General features: G+C 45.8%; 2 protein-coding genes and 1 pseudogene across 2 annotated transcripts; 2 read left to right on the top strand and 1 right to left on the bottom strand.

Annotated features, from left to right (window-relative positions):
- Positions 1–223: 223 nt before the first annotated feature.
- Positions 224–1,359, top strand: LOC125518451 (annotated as a pseudogene).
- A 2,030-nt stretch (positions 1,360–3,389) lies between these two features.
- On the top strand, positions 3,390–6,737 carry LOC125525389 (codeine O-demethylase-like). Its single transcript, XM_048690393.1, has 4 exons — positions 3,390–5,170; positions 5,342–5,601; positions 5,814–6,144; positions 6,238–6,737. Exons 1-4 carry the CDS (start codon positions 4,937–4,939, stop codon positions 6,484–6,486), a joined length of 1,074 nt encoding a protein of 357 aa, XP_048546350.1. The 5' UTR covers positions 3,390–4,936; the 3' UTR covers positions 6,487–6,737.
- Positions 6,738–7,745: 1,008 nt separating this feature from the next.
- LOC125522133 lies at positions 7,746–9,885 on the bottom strand. Its single transcript, XM_048687212.1, has 4 exons — positions 9,207–9,885; positions 8,491–9,053; positions 8,210–8,407; positions 7,746–8,066 (listed from the first exon to the last, which is right to left on the bottom strand). The coding sequence occupies exons 1-4, from the start codon at positions 9,883–9,885 to the stop codon at positions 7,746–7,748; spliced, it is 1,761 nt and encodes a 586-aa protein (XP_048543169.1).
- Positions 9,886–12,061: the final 2,176 nt, after the last annotated feature.

Here is a 12,061-nt window from a genome sequence, read left to right as displayed (position 1 = left end):
GGATCGATGACGTGGCGGCGCGGTGGATCGATGACGTCGGCGTAGCTATGCCGACGGCCACCGTTAGCCCGTCGGCGTAGCCTGACGCCGTCAAACTGCCGTCGCCGCACGGGTAGACGGGCCACGTGATATGCCGACGGCCTGCTCTATGCCGACGTCCCGCGTCGGTATATTCGGAGAAACGCCGACGGCTTATCTATGCCGACGGCCCCCGTCGGCATAGATGGGTATACGCCGACGGCCTTTCTACGCCGACGGCTTTAGTTGTGCCGTCGGGGTAAGACCATATATGCCGACGGGGGCCGTCGGCATAGATATGCCCGTCGGCAACTGCCTAAATTCTGGTAGTGTGTGGGCTCAAGATCAGAGATTGGACTGGTCTGATCGACTGCACCTTAGGGTTGAGCCGGAGGGTGGGAGAAACCTTGCCCATTGGCCTACACATCCCAAATCGTTCAGGTAATCTATCAGGGATACTTCAAACGGATCTTTCTATCTTGTCTGCTTTGTAGAAAAGAGTTCATTTGCTTATTCCTGTCTTGAGTTACGGAACCTGACAGGGACTGCAGAAACAAAATAGACATTAGTAAACTAGGCTTGGTTTAATTGGACTACCTGAGCTCTGTTTGCAGGGATGATCTGCACGAATACGCATTGAAGTGCAAGAGAATCAAAGCCTTCGGGCAATGGCCAAGCTTCTGGAGCTTGATGAAGACTGCCTCGTTAATCAGTTTAACAGCAACGCCCCCACTTTTGCTAGATTCAACCACTCCCCTCCGTGTCCAAGACCTGATCTTGTCCTGGGCATCAAGCCTCATGCCGATTTCCCTGCTCTCACGGTTCTTCTCATGGACAAAGACGTCGTGGGGCTGCAATATCTTAGAGATGGAACCTGGTACAATGTTCCAGCTGTGTGTGACCACACCTTGCTGATCAACATTGGTCTTACAATGGAGGTGACCATCTCTGAACCTCCGGTAATTTTTCTCCCATATGAAGTTCTTGTCTTCTTGGTGACTTCCGCCTGACCGTTCCTCGTGCAGATAATGACCAACGGGATCTTCATGGGGCCAATGCGTAGAGTTGTGACTAATGCCAATAAAGAGAGGATATCAATGGCCATGTTCTATGGTGTGGATCCCATGCAAGAGATTGGGCCGATAGCTCATCTGTTAAGTGAGGAGCAACCGGCACAATTAATACAGGAAAATGAAGGCCAAGGACTTGTTAGTGTTGCACCATGAACATTACGCTGGAGGCCGAGGACCAAGAATTGCCGATGCACTGAAGATCTAAGTAAGATGGCTGTAGTTCCATGCTAGAATACCCATGGAAAGTAAATAATTGGTGAACTTACAGGGAGTGAATCTGGTTAAAATGAAGAATCAGTCTGGTTTATGTTTGTTTGTATTAACATGCTCTCTGGGCACTTTCATATTCTCTTATCTGCTCAAGTGTCTCCACCGTTCCTTCTTATATGCTCCGTAGCCTTTATTCTTCAAAATGCATAAATCCTATTCCCATAACATGGTGAATAATGATTTTTAGGGTGTAAAAATGTCAGCACTAGTCACTGTCATGTTGTGTGGAACTGACAGACATGTTTGGCATGGTGTACTCCATGGATGTCACCTTTTGCCAAGATACTTCCCTTCAGGAATTTGGTGTCACGGCGTAATTTTTCCCTTTTTTGCGAATTATGTAAATTTCGTTAAAGGGTAATATATGAATATTAAGTTGATATCAAGTATATCGGGCATCTACATACGACATCAAGAGCTAGTCGAGATATCCATGATGCACTCATACAAATTATTTAAAAAGGAAGATAAAAGACAACTCCAAAATTCAAGCACGAACTGTCAATAGCACACGGTAGCACAGGGGCGGAGCTTTGTTGGGACTAAACCGGGCCATGGCCCGCCCAGGTTTTTTACAATTTTTATACCTATACGCGATGCTTCGTAACTGTTGTACGATGGATCGATCGGTCGCCAATCCAAGCTGCCATGTTACGTGCGCACACATCACGAGCAGAGTTCGGCAGCCGGCCAGGACTCGTGTCGACAGCCAGCCTCCACCAGCCTCGACCTCGCAGATCGGATGATCTCCTCACTGCTAAACGCATGCTTCCTGCTGCTTGCACTATGGCTCCGCCCGCCTCCACGCCATCGGTATCCTGTCATTGTGCCGCCCAAATGCCTCTGATCCCTGCCTTCGCTGACCGCTATAGCCTGCTCGCTACCAGCCAGTACTGTCCGTCCGCTGCCAACGCTGAGCACCGTGTGGCTGGATAATTTCCAATTATCTCGGGGTAGTGGATTTATGTTATCCATTGATTGAACTGAGTATAAGTAATGCATTTCATTATCAATTCATATGTGAAAATGGAAGGTAAAGATCTATTTTCTCTTAGTGAATCAGCAGGTTGCTCGTATCTAACAAAATACTTTTTGTTAAGTGCGTTTTAGTGTACCCCCACACAAAAAGTGCATTTTAGTGTAAGAAGATCACTGAAACAAGGCGTGATAATGTAAATATTAGTATCTTTCCCGTAACTTTTTTTGTTAACATATAGGATGACAATTCAATGAGAACAAAAGCTATTGAGTATTCACAAATGCCTAAAAATTTGTGATCTTCTTTGGTCTGACCAGCCTAACTTTTCCTTTGAAGCTCCGCCACTGCAGTAGCATACAACAATTTCAACCTTGGCAACAGTCCGGACAGCAACAAATGTTCTCCAAAACAACAGTGCTGCATCTTCAAAAAAAGGTGTCATGTTGATGCAAAGTCATCTTTCGGAAATATCATGTCCACACACACCTTTGATGGAAGGAAATAACACTTGTTATGTGTTGTTTCAATTGAAGCTATCATCCTCGTGGCCCCAACATAGTTAGATTGAGACAATATATGTGAAAAAAATTAAGCAAATTAGCTGGAGTATTATATTGCGCGCCTTTCTTCATCAGTTCGGACTTTTGGAGTAATTAGCTGGAGCATCGATTTATATGTTATTTTTTCTAAAAGCATTTCTGTGTGTCAGCAAGATATGTGTGTACAATCCACAAAATTTAAAATCCAAATTCAGTCTATCCATGGAAAAGCAACAAAAAAAACAGTTTTACTGATCTAGAGTAGCTGGGAATAGTGTCACCAGAAAAACAAATTTGCGTACGCTATTCACATCTGAATTTATTACTCTATGACTCTGTGTGTAGATCAAATTCAGGTTTAAAAAATTGTAAGATTACAAACATATATATCTCGTTTATACAAACAATTATTTTCGAAAACATTTACACTATTCTGGGTGCTATTGCTACTGTGCACTTGTAGCTCTCTCCCGTGTGGCTGTCGTTGGATTACGACAATCTCCAACCTTTTTCGTGGTGGGCCGGGTTCATCTCGTAGCAGCCACGGCCGGCCGGTCCGCCGTAGAAATCGCTCAGGCGGCAACGGAACCCTGCGCAGGCGCGGCGCGGCTAATAAAGGGGTCGCCGGGAACCGGCGAACCGCGGCAGGGGATGCGAGGTCCCAGCGGGAGCCGGCGGAGGAGGGCCCGCCGGACTCGCCAAGGAAACGCCTACCCCCCATGCGGGGAGTCGCCTCGAGGTAAGAAGCAAAGAGCACATGCATTTAACTGATCTGAATCCTATCCCCCACTTCTCATCAGCCCAAAAATGAATGCGTGTGCTCTTTCCTTCTTACCCTCGAGCCGACTCCCGGAACCAGAGTTGGATTTGCGATTGCACCTACAGAGGTTTGTTTGTTCGGGTCGATTGTATGAGTTCCCCGTTGCCATGTTCTGAGATCTGAACCCATGACATGAGAACTGATTGACAAATGATGATTTTGTGAATCAAAGTAGAAAGTAGTACCACCGTTTTAGAATAGTTCTACTTTTCTGCATATTTTCCTACTGGCGAAATTCAAGTGTGTGCTTGGGGGTGCCCGGAAGATGGAATGTAACTGCAAAATTCAACTAAGCATTTTGGCAAACACGCTGATGGGGTACTTCAGATGAACCAAGATTAGACCACTGACACCGGTTTTTACCAAGTTTTTGTTTGTTTACTCTTGTGCGTGTGCGTGGGGGGCGGGTTAGCTGGTTTACTAGTTTTACCAAGATAATTCATAAACTACTCCGGATCAAGGCTACATCAGCATTGACATGAACGAGATAATAAACTGTGTTTAATAAGATTGGCGACAATGGAAGGCCTCTCCCAGTTAGATTATCTGAAACGCTTTGATGTATGGTCCACTGTGGAATCTTTCTCTCATCCTATGGTCAACTCTTGGGTTCTCACAGCCTCATTTGTCATACTAGCTGGAAACGATTATCCTGATGTAGTTTGTCCCCTTGCTTATTTCACTCTGTTAAAAGATTGTGGCTTTGTCAGGTCACTCTAGTTTAGAATATTGTTGGCGAGGCATACCCAATTCTTGATTAACAAGCTGACTTTGTCTTAATCAGCATGGTCCCAGCTATCAGTTACTAGCGATAATACGAGAAAAATAGGGAACCGATAGACAGGATAGGAAGCACCTATCTGAAATAGAAATTTAACACGGTAGAAGATAATGTACAACAAGGGGATAACACTTGAACGGAAAGAGATATGAAGTGACCTGCAGATGGCATACAGTGACACAAAAGTGTCCACATATAGCACATACTAATCAGACAGTTGAAACATAAACCAATTCTGTAAGTAAGAACCGACTGCCGTCAGTCTTTTGGACTTCATAATCACATTCAGCATCGCATGCACGACAGACCACGCAGATTGAGATTAAGACAACTTGCTAATTAAAAATGAAGTCATCCATCTTGCTTAGTGCCGCTCTTCCTTCAAAATAGCTCATGCACAACAACCAAAGGCAGAGCAGACCAGGATAAGCAAAGGTGACACATCCTAGAACTCCAATGGCTGATGAGTCATGGAGGTTGCCAAACTCTGTGCAGCAACTGGCTGCAACCGTGCAAGAGCCGCCGAGCCGGTACTTGCTTAGAGAGCATGAAGATCTTGGCGGGCACCTGGCTGGTGCCGAGTTACCAGAGCTGATCCCAACCATAGATCTCGACCTACTATCTGCATCCAACGATGCAGAGGAAGCCACCAAGCTGCGATCTGCGTTGCAGAGCTGGGGATTCTTCAAGGTCAGCTTTTCCTCCTTATCCTACCCTTCTCTCTTGTCTTTGTGCATCTCACGACGCATAAGTTGCAAGAGTTGGCTATTCCATTATCTCAGGGAGAAAAAAAATCTTTGTCTTGCATTTTTTACTTCTAGAGTACTTGCTTTCTATGACACGCATCAGCCTGTGTACCAGGTTTCTAACCATGGAATGGAGACCTCTTTGATGGATTCTGTGATGACTGCATCAAGGGAATTTTTTCACCTACCACATGAAGAGAAGAAAAAATGCAGTAACCTGATAGGCGGGAAACATTTCCAGGTAGAAGGGTATGGAAATGACCAGGTGAAAACTCAAGATCAGATTTTAGACTGGTCTGATCGTCTGCATCTTAGAATTGAGCCAGAGGGTGGGAGAAACCTTGCACATTGGCCAACACATCCCAAATCTTTCAGGTAATCTATCAGCGGCACCGTGTCACAGATACCTGTGTTCAAATGTTTCTTTCTTTGTTGTCTGTTTTGTAGAAGAAAGTTCATTTGCTTATTTATGTCTTTTTCTTTGCGGGTTTGCTTATTTATGTCTTGAGTGACATGGGCTACAGAAACAAAACAGACACTAGTAAACTAGGCTTGGTTTAATTGGACTACCTGAGCTCTGTTTGCAGGGATGATCTGCACGAATACGCATTGAGATGCAAGAGAATCAAAGGCGAAATCCTTAGGGCAATAGCCAAGCTTTTGGAGCTTGATGAAGACTGCTTCGTTAATCAGTTTAACAGTAATGCACGCACTTATGCTAGATTCAACTACGTCCCGCCGTGTCCAAGACCTGATCTTGTCCTGGGCGTCAAGCCTCACACGGATTTCTCTGTTCTCACGGTTCTTCTCATGGACAAAGATGTCGCTGGGCTGCAATATCTTAGAGATGGAACCTGGTACAATGTTCCAGCTGTGTGTAAGCACACCCTGCTGATCAACATTGGTTTTGCAATGGAGGTGACTATCTCTGAACCTCCAGTAAATTGTCTCCCATATGATACCACTATACTCAAATTCTTGATGAGTTTCACCTGACCATTTCTCTGGCAGATAATGACCAACGGGATCTTCACAGGGCCAGTGCATAGAGTTGTGACTAATGCCGATAAAGAGAGGATATCAGTGGCCATGTTCTATGGTGTGGACCCTGATCAAGAGATTGGGCCAATAGCTCATCTGTTGAGTGATGAGCAACCGGCACGGTACAGGAAAATGAAGGCCAAGGACTTACTAGTCACGCAACTTGAACATTTCTCTCAAGGCCGAGGAGCACGAATAGCCGATGCATTCAAGATCTAAGTGAGATAACTGTACTTTCATGCCACAGTACCCATTGGAAAGTAAATAATTGATGAACTTACAGAGGATGAATCTGGTTAAAATGAAGAATTAGTCCGGTTTATGTTTGAGTTTGCATAAATACGCTCTGTGAACACTTCCATATTCTCTTATCAGCTCAGTGTCCCTTCCCTTCCTTCTTCTGTACTAGTTTTTTTTCTTAAAAACATATAAATCATATCCCCATGAGTGAATAAATCATTTTTATGATGTTCAAATGTTGACGCCAGTGTTAGGACCATGTTGCATGAGACTGACAAAGACATCTTGGCATGGTGTACTCTGCATGGATGCCACAGTTTGCCAATACATATATCATGGGAATTCGGTTTCATGACATAAGTGTGGCCGATTCTTTTTTAAAATATTAGTTTATTATTTATGAAATCTTGAAACTATGTTACTGAATCCTAGGAACTTGTCGAACTCCTAGATGTGGATCGTGAGGTTGAGCACCGGCGAAAGCGTCCGCCGCAGGTCGCTCCTCGGGTCCATTGCCGGGTCCAGCTCGTCGACACCGGTTATGGCCAGCGAGTATTCCAGAGCCTTAACTAGTGATTTCGACAATCGCATTAGGCCAACATGTCAGTCCAGCCTCACAATTTCTAATTTGACATAATGCCGTCCAAAGAGCGTAATCTGTGATCTCTCCTCCGGGTTTTAGCAGTTGGGAGATGATCTAGAGGCCTACTACAGCCACGTGCATTTATAGTTTTATTCGAAACCCAAGAAAATCCGCTGATGCATAGCACAGAAAATGTCATTGTTCGGAAACGTGGATGTGTACACAGCTCGATTTGGATGCATTTTCGGGAGGTGGATACACTATGCTATATGGCTGCCTGGTGCTCATCAGCATGCATTGCCTGGACAACCTATATATGATGAATAGGTTTAGTACGTTTTCACTGTGCAAAATACAAATACGAAGCATGAAAAAAAGTGTCGAAATGCCGTGCTCTAAATTAGCTGAAGATACCGACAACACTGTATAAGTTTCTTAGTAGAGTATTTGTAGGCAACAGGCAACAGGTTCAAAGAGATTTAGCAAGAGTTTAGGTTCTTCAAATGAATACCAGGAATCGCTGATGGACATGCATGCAGCACCAAGTTCACCAGAGAACCGAGCATGGAAATTCATGGAAGGATACCCCAAGGAGATGGTGTAGACATTCTTAGAGCAGGTGCAGCCTCCAGAGTCACATCATATGATTTAGTCCCTAGGAGCGTGATGAAAACGCATGCTGTTGATTTCCTTGGAGATAAACATGAAAATCCACGGAAGGATACTCCAGTGAGATGCTGTTGATTTCCTTGGTGCAATCTCCGTGGCCATGTGATTTAATCCCAGTTTCCAGTTCCACGGTCATCCTTTTAAGAGACGGTGCACATCTAAGAATCAATTTCAAGACATCAAAGTCATGATCTTCTCCTTTTAGGCCTTTGATTTCCACTTCTTCTAGATGAACCATGGAGATACTTTGGCTTCTCCAATTTTTGGGAGAATCACATTGACAATTCCCTGGGCATGATTGTACCACCTAAAGCAAATGAACAGTATTACAGTGTACTATATTTATTCATGCTAAGCTACGTACTAAAGATCTTATCTCATGGCTACCAATAGAAATTGTGTTTAACAAGTATTATGAATGCGAGATATATAACTACATGGAAGAATTACCTCGGACTTCCTCAATCTCAGTAGGATGACCTTCAGCAATTTCAAACCAGTATGAACCCGGGGCACGCTAAAGAGACGCAACAAAGTTGCCCCATACACGTGCCCCTTTGCCTCGAGGCTTAGGTCCAATACAGAGAAGTCGGTAATCAGAATTTTCTCTATTTCTTGGGCAAAGTCCAGTTCTACACTCGAGGAATTCTGCAAAATATTATGGTAGGGTGTCATGCATAAAACTAATTTAGTCGGTAAATCCAGTAAATTGAGCAGGACAGAAGACATACCAAGGCATACATGGAAACATAGAGGACATGGTTGTTTCTGACCAACCCCTGTCTATCTAAGCTCAGAGAGTGAAGGTGCCAAAAATCAAACACAATGGGCAAACCTATATAAGAGCGTTCCAACGAGACACTCTCCAGCATTGGTGCCGATATGAACACATTGATGTCTTTGTCAGCCTCAAAATCCATTGTCAATTGCTTAAGCATGGGAGTCACAATGTCAACGCCACGGCATTCCGTATAGTAATACAGGACAATCTCCTGCAGCGATGTTGAATGGATCGTGATCTCACATTTGGACATACCTGCCTTCACCTTCAGCACACGAAGGCATGGGCAGAGGGAAACCAAGGTGCTAAGGTCGTGGATGATGCATCCTTTAAGGATCATACTGTCGAGCTTGGAGAACTTGCCACCAAGAAGCCGTGTGAAGCAGATTTGATACAGTTTAATCTTGATCGAGACGGCATGGGGAAAACAGGGCAGGTTGACATTCCTATACTTCTGGTCATATAGTGTGTCAATTAGGTGAGTGAAGACGAGCTCTTGCCAGGAGAGCCTCGCTGCGGCGCGGAGAAGGGTGGCATCGGTACCATGTGCACTACCGAGGTGGATGCCGAGTAGGGACACTGAGACACCACCGTGTGCCGCCACAGCTTCGAGTGTGGCTAGCGCCGCTTCGTGTGAGCCAGACGCGACACTACGGAAGGTGATACTGATGTTGTGCAATCGTGGGCAGCGGTTCAGGAAGGTGCCAAGGTCAACAATGTCGCCGTCAAGGGCCAGCGTCTTGAGCGCGGGGAACTCGCCAGCTGACTGTGGCGTAAAGGTGCCAAGGTTCAGGATGCAGGCTTTGAGGGACAGCCTCTCCAGCGCAGTGAACTCGCCGGCCGGCGGCGGCATGACGCAGAACCAGGTCTCCAGCTTGATCAATATGGTGCGGTCGAAGCACGGCAGCTCGATGCGGTCCATCTGGCTCAGAACTACCTTACTAGACCCCGGGAAGTCGAAGAATAGCTCCGCCGGAGAGAGTACAGCGGCGGCGCGCAGCAACGAGCTGGCTTGGGCAGCTGTATGTCCCACCCGGATGCAGATGTCGAGGAGGGGCAATGTCGGCGAAGCAGCGAAACTGGCGAGCGCCGATTCAACGGTGGCGGGCGGGACGCCACGGAAGGTGAGATCCGGGAGGCAGGTCCAGAGGCCGCGCCACCGGCGCGAGAGGAGCCCGGTGCGCGCGGCGGCACGGACGCAGCGCAGGCGCACCAGCACCAGGAGGAGGACATCGTCGGGGAGGTCGCTGATGAGGTCGGCATCTTGTGGACTACGGCGGCGGTGAGCTACATGCGGCGGCGGTGGCGGTGGAGGCGAGCGGCGACGCCCCGATCTCGTTTCCATCGGTGCGAAGCCCTACAAGCAAGCGTCCTCACCGATCCCATCTCCCCGGAGTGACCCAATTTTTGTGCGGAATTCTCTTTGACCCAATTAACAAAGCCCAAGTCCATAAGTGGTAGTGCAGCCCACAATTTAACAGCATCAAGCATCATATATACTTCGAAGTTCGAACCCCTACAAAAATCATATATACTTCAAAAAGAACGGATATTTCCCAAAGTGCCTTTCTAAGAGCTCGAGTGAACAGTAAAATAAATAAAAAATCAAAAAAATCTAATATTTTTTAGCAAACATTGACAACTATTTTTATTGTTTGCAAAGTTTCATCACGAAATGATACTCATGGAAGACGTGGTAAAAAAAACAATACTCCAAAATGATTTTGAAAATAATATTTTTGGAGCATCGTTTTTTTGCCACCTCTTGCATGAATGTCATCAATGATGAAACATTGCAAGCAATCAAAATATTTTGTCAACGTTTGCAACAAAAAAATTCAAAATTATTTGATTTTTTATTTTACTGTTCACTTGAGTTCGGTTTAACTGCATCTTGGTTGTTTCTTGATCAGATTCACATATAGAATCATGATACATACGAAGCTGAGATGAGAAGAATGACTGGATGGCTTGTCAGGCTCTTTGAGCAACGGCTGAGGCACGACCTCATGGAAGCTCTCGTGGAAAACTCCATTGACAGGTAAAATCCGCATGTTCTTATGGAGATTAGCCAGACATTCTCTACCCACAGAGGATGTGAGAGCACATAGAAACATGTCAAACAAGTCCATGTGTAGCTGTCAGACTCATGGTGGCATTCTTTGCTTGAATGCTTAATGACCAGATGCATATGGGCCCTCTTTGATAGAGAGCTGGCTGAGCATCTTTGTGAAACAACAGAGCCAAGCGCCAAACAATGGATTTTTTACTATGATCGATACACTATCACATGTGTCCTTTCTGACACTGACGGGGACGTTGTGGAATGTCTCTACCCAAAATGGAGAGTGGCATATCATTGGTGGTATGAATGAGGCGTTTGGCTTCGCCATTTTGTGGCGAGGTGTGGGCACGAAAGGCAGAAGGAGGCGTCGTAGCGAGAGAAGAGCTTTCTCGACCACGCACCGGTGTGAATGTCACGTCCTCCGCTGCAAAATGTTACATATCGTCTTCTGCTGTCTTTTTTCCCCCCTATTTTATCAAGAAAATAAAGAAGCAGCTAACTCCCGGCTGGCTTGCTGCGATACGACTATACGAGGAGAAACGAATCGAGATGTGGATCGTGCCTATTGCACACCCCGTAAGTATCACAGGCGATGGTGCCTTAGTATCAGAAAACATGAAAATGTAAAAGGTGATGAGCTTAATTAGCTCGGTTCATAAACTACCTAGTGTCTTTACGCAGCTCCACAGGTTCGTGGCCATCTTGAAGCACCGTAACGCTTGTATCTTCGACAACAGAGCACAGCTATCCCTACTCGGCTCGTCCAAACAGGAGCACTCTCGCACCTGGGAAGGGGCTGTAGCCATGGTGCATTGACGGCAAGCCTGTGGCGGCTTGAGCGGCTTCAGAGGCCAGCGTAATTTTTTCCTCGGCTCAGTAGCCGCCCCATCGAAGCGTTGCCTCTTTTTTTAGGGGATGCTCGTCGAAGCTTCTCCGACATCATATGCTTTTCTTGCCTCCCTCACGTGATGGCCCAAGAGTCTTAACATCCTATTCCTATGGCGACGGACCGATATCATTTCTTCGAAGATAATCTTGCAAGACACCTTCAAAAATTTACCTTCGTATCGAGGTCCATCATTCACCAACTTGGAATACTCTTCCGCTGAGAAAGCCTCCAGAGGATCGCCGGGAAGTTTCTCTTCAGGGTAGCATAGTATCTTGAGAGCAGTCGCTACTTTAACTAGGCCCCAATTCTGAGAGTCAATGTTTGAAATCTTTTTCAGGAGCTCACCAGCAGGCCGCAAGGAGTCGGCATGCTTGTTCACAAAATGATCACAATTATACACAACAGCCATCAACTCAATGATATCTTCATTAACCATCTCCGGTTCGACTTTCAAGTTGGAGACGTGGGGCGGATCGACGACGGAGCCGGCGGGAGGAGGATGAAGATTTTCCTGTGGAGGAGGAAAGACAACCTCTTAAATATTTGGGTCGAACGATCCATATTATA

The sequence above is a fragment of the Triticum urartu genome, chromosome 7, assembly GCF_003073215.2.
Source record: "Triticum urartu cultivar G1812 chromosome 7, Tu2.1, whole genome shotgun sequence".
Classification (NCBI taxonomy): Eukaryota; Viridiplantae; Streptophyta; class Magnoliopsida; order Poales; family Poaceae; genus Triticum; species Triticum urartu.
This window is presented reverse-complemented; position numbering and strand designations above follow the sequence as displayed.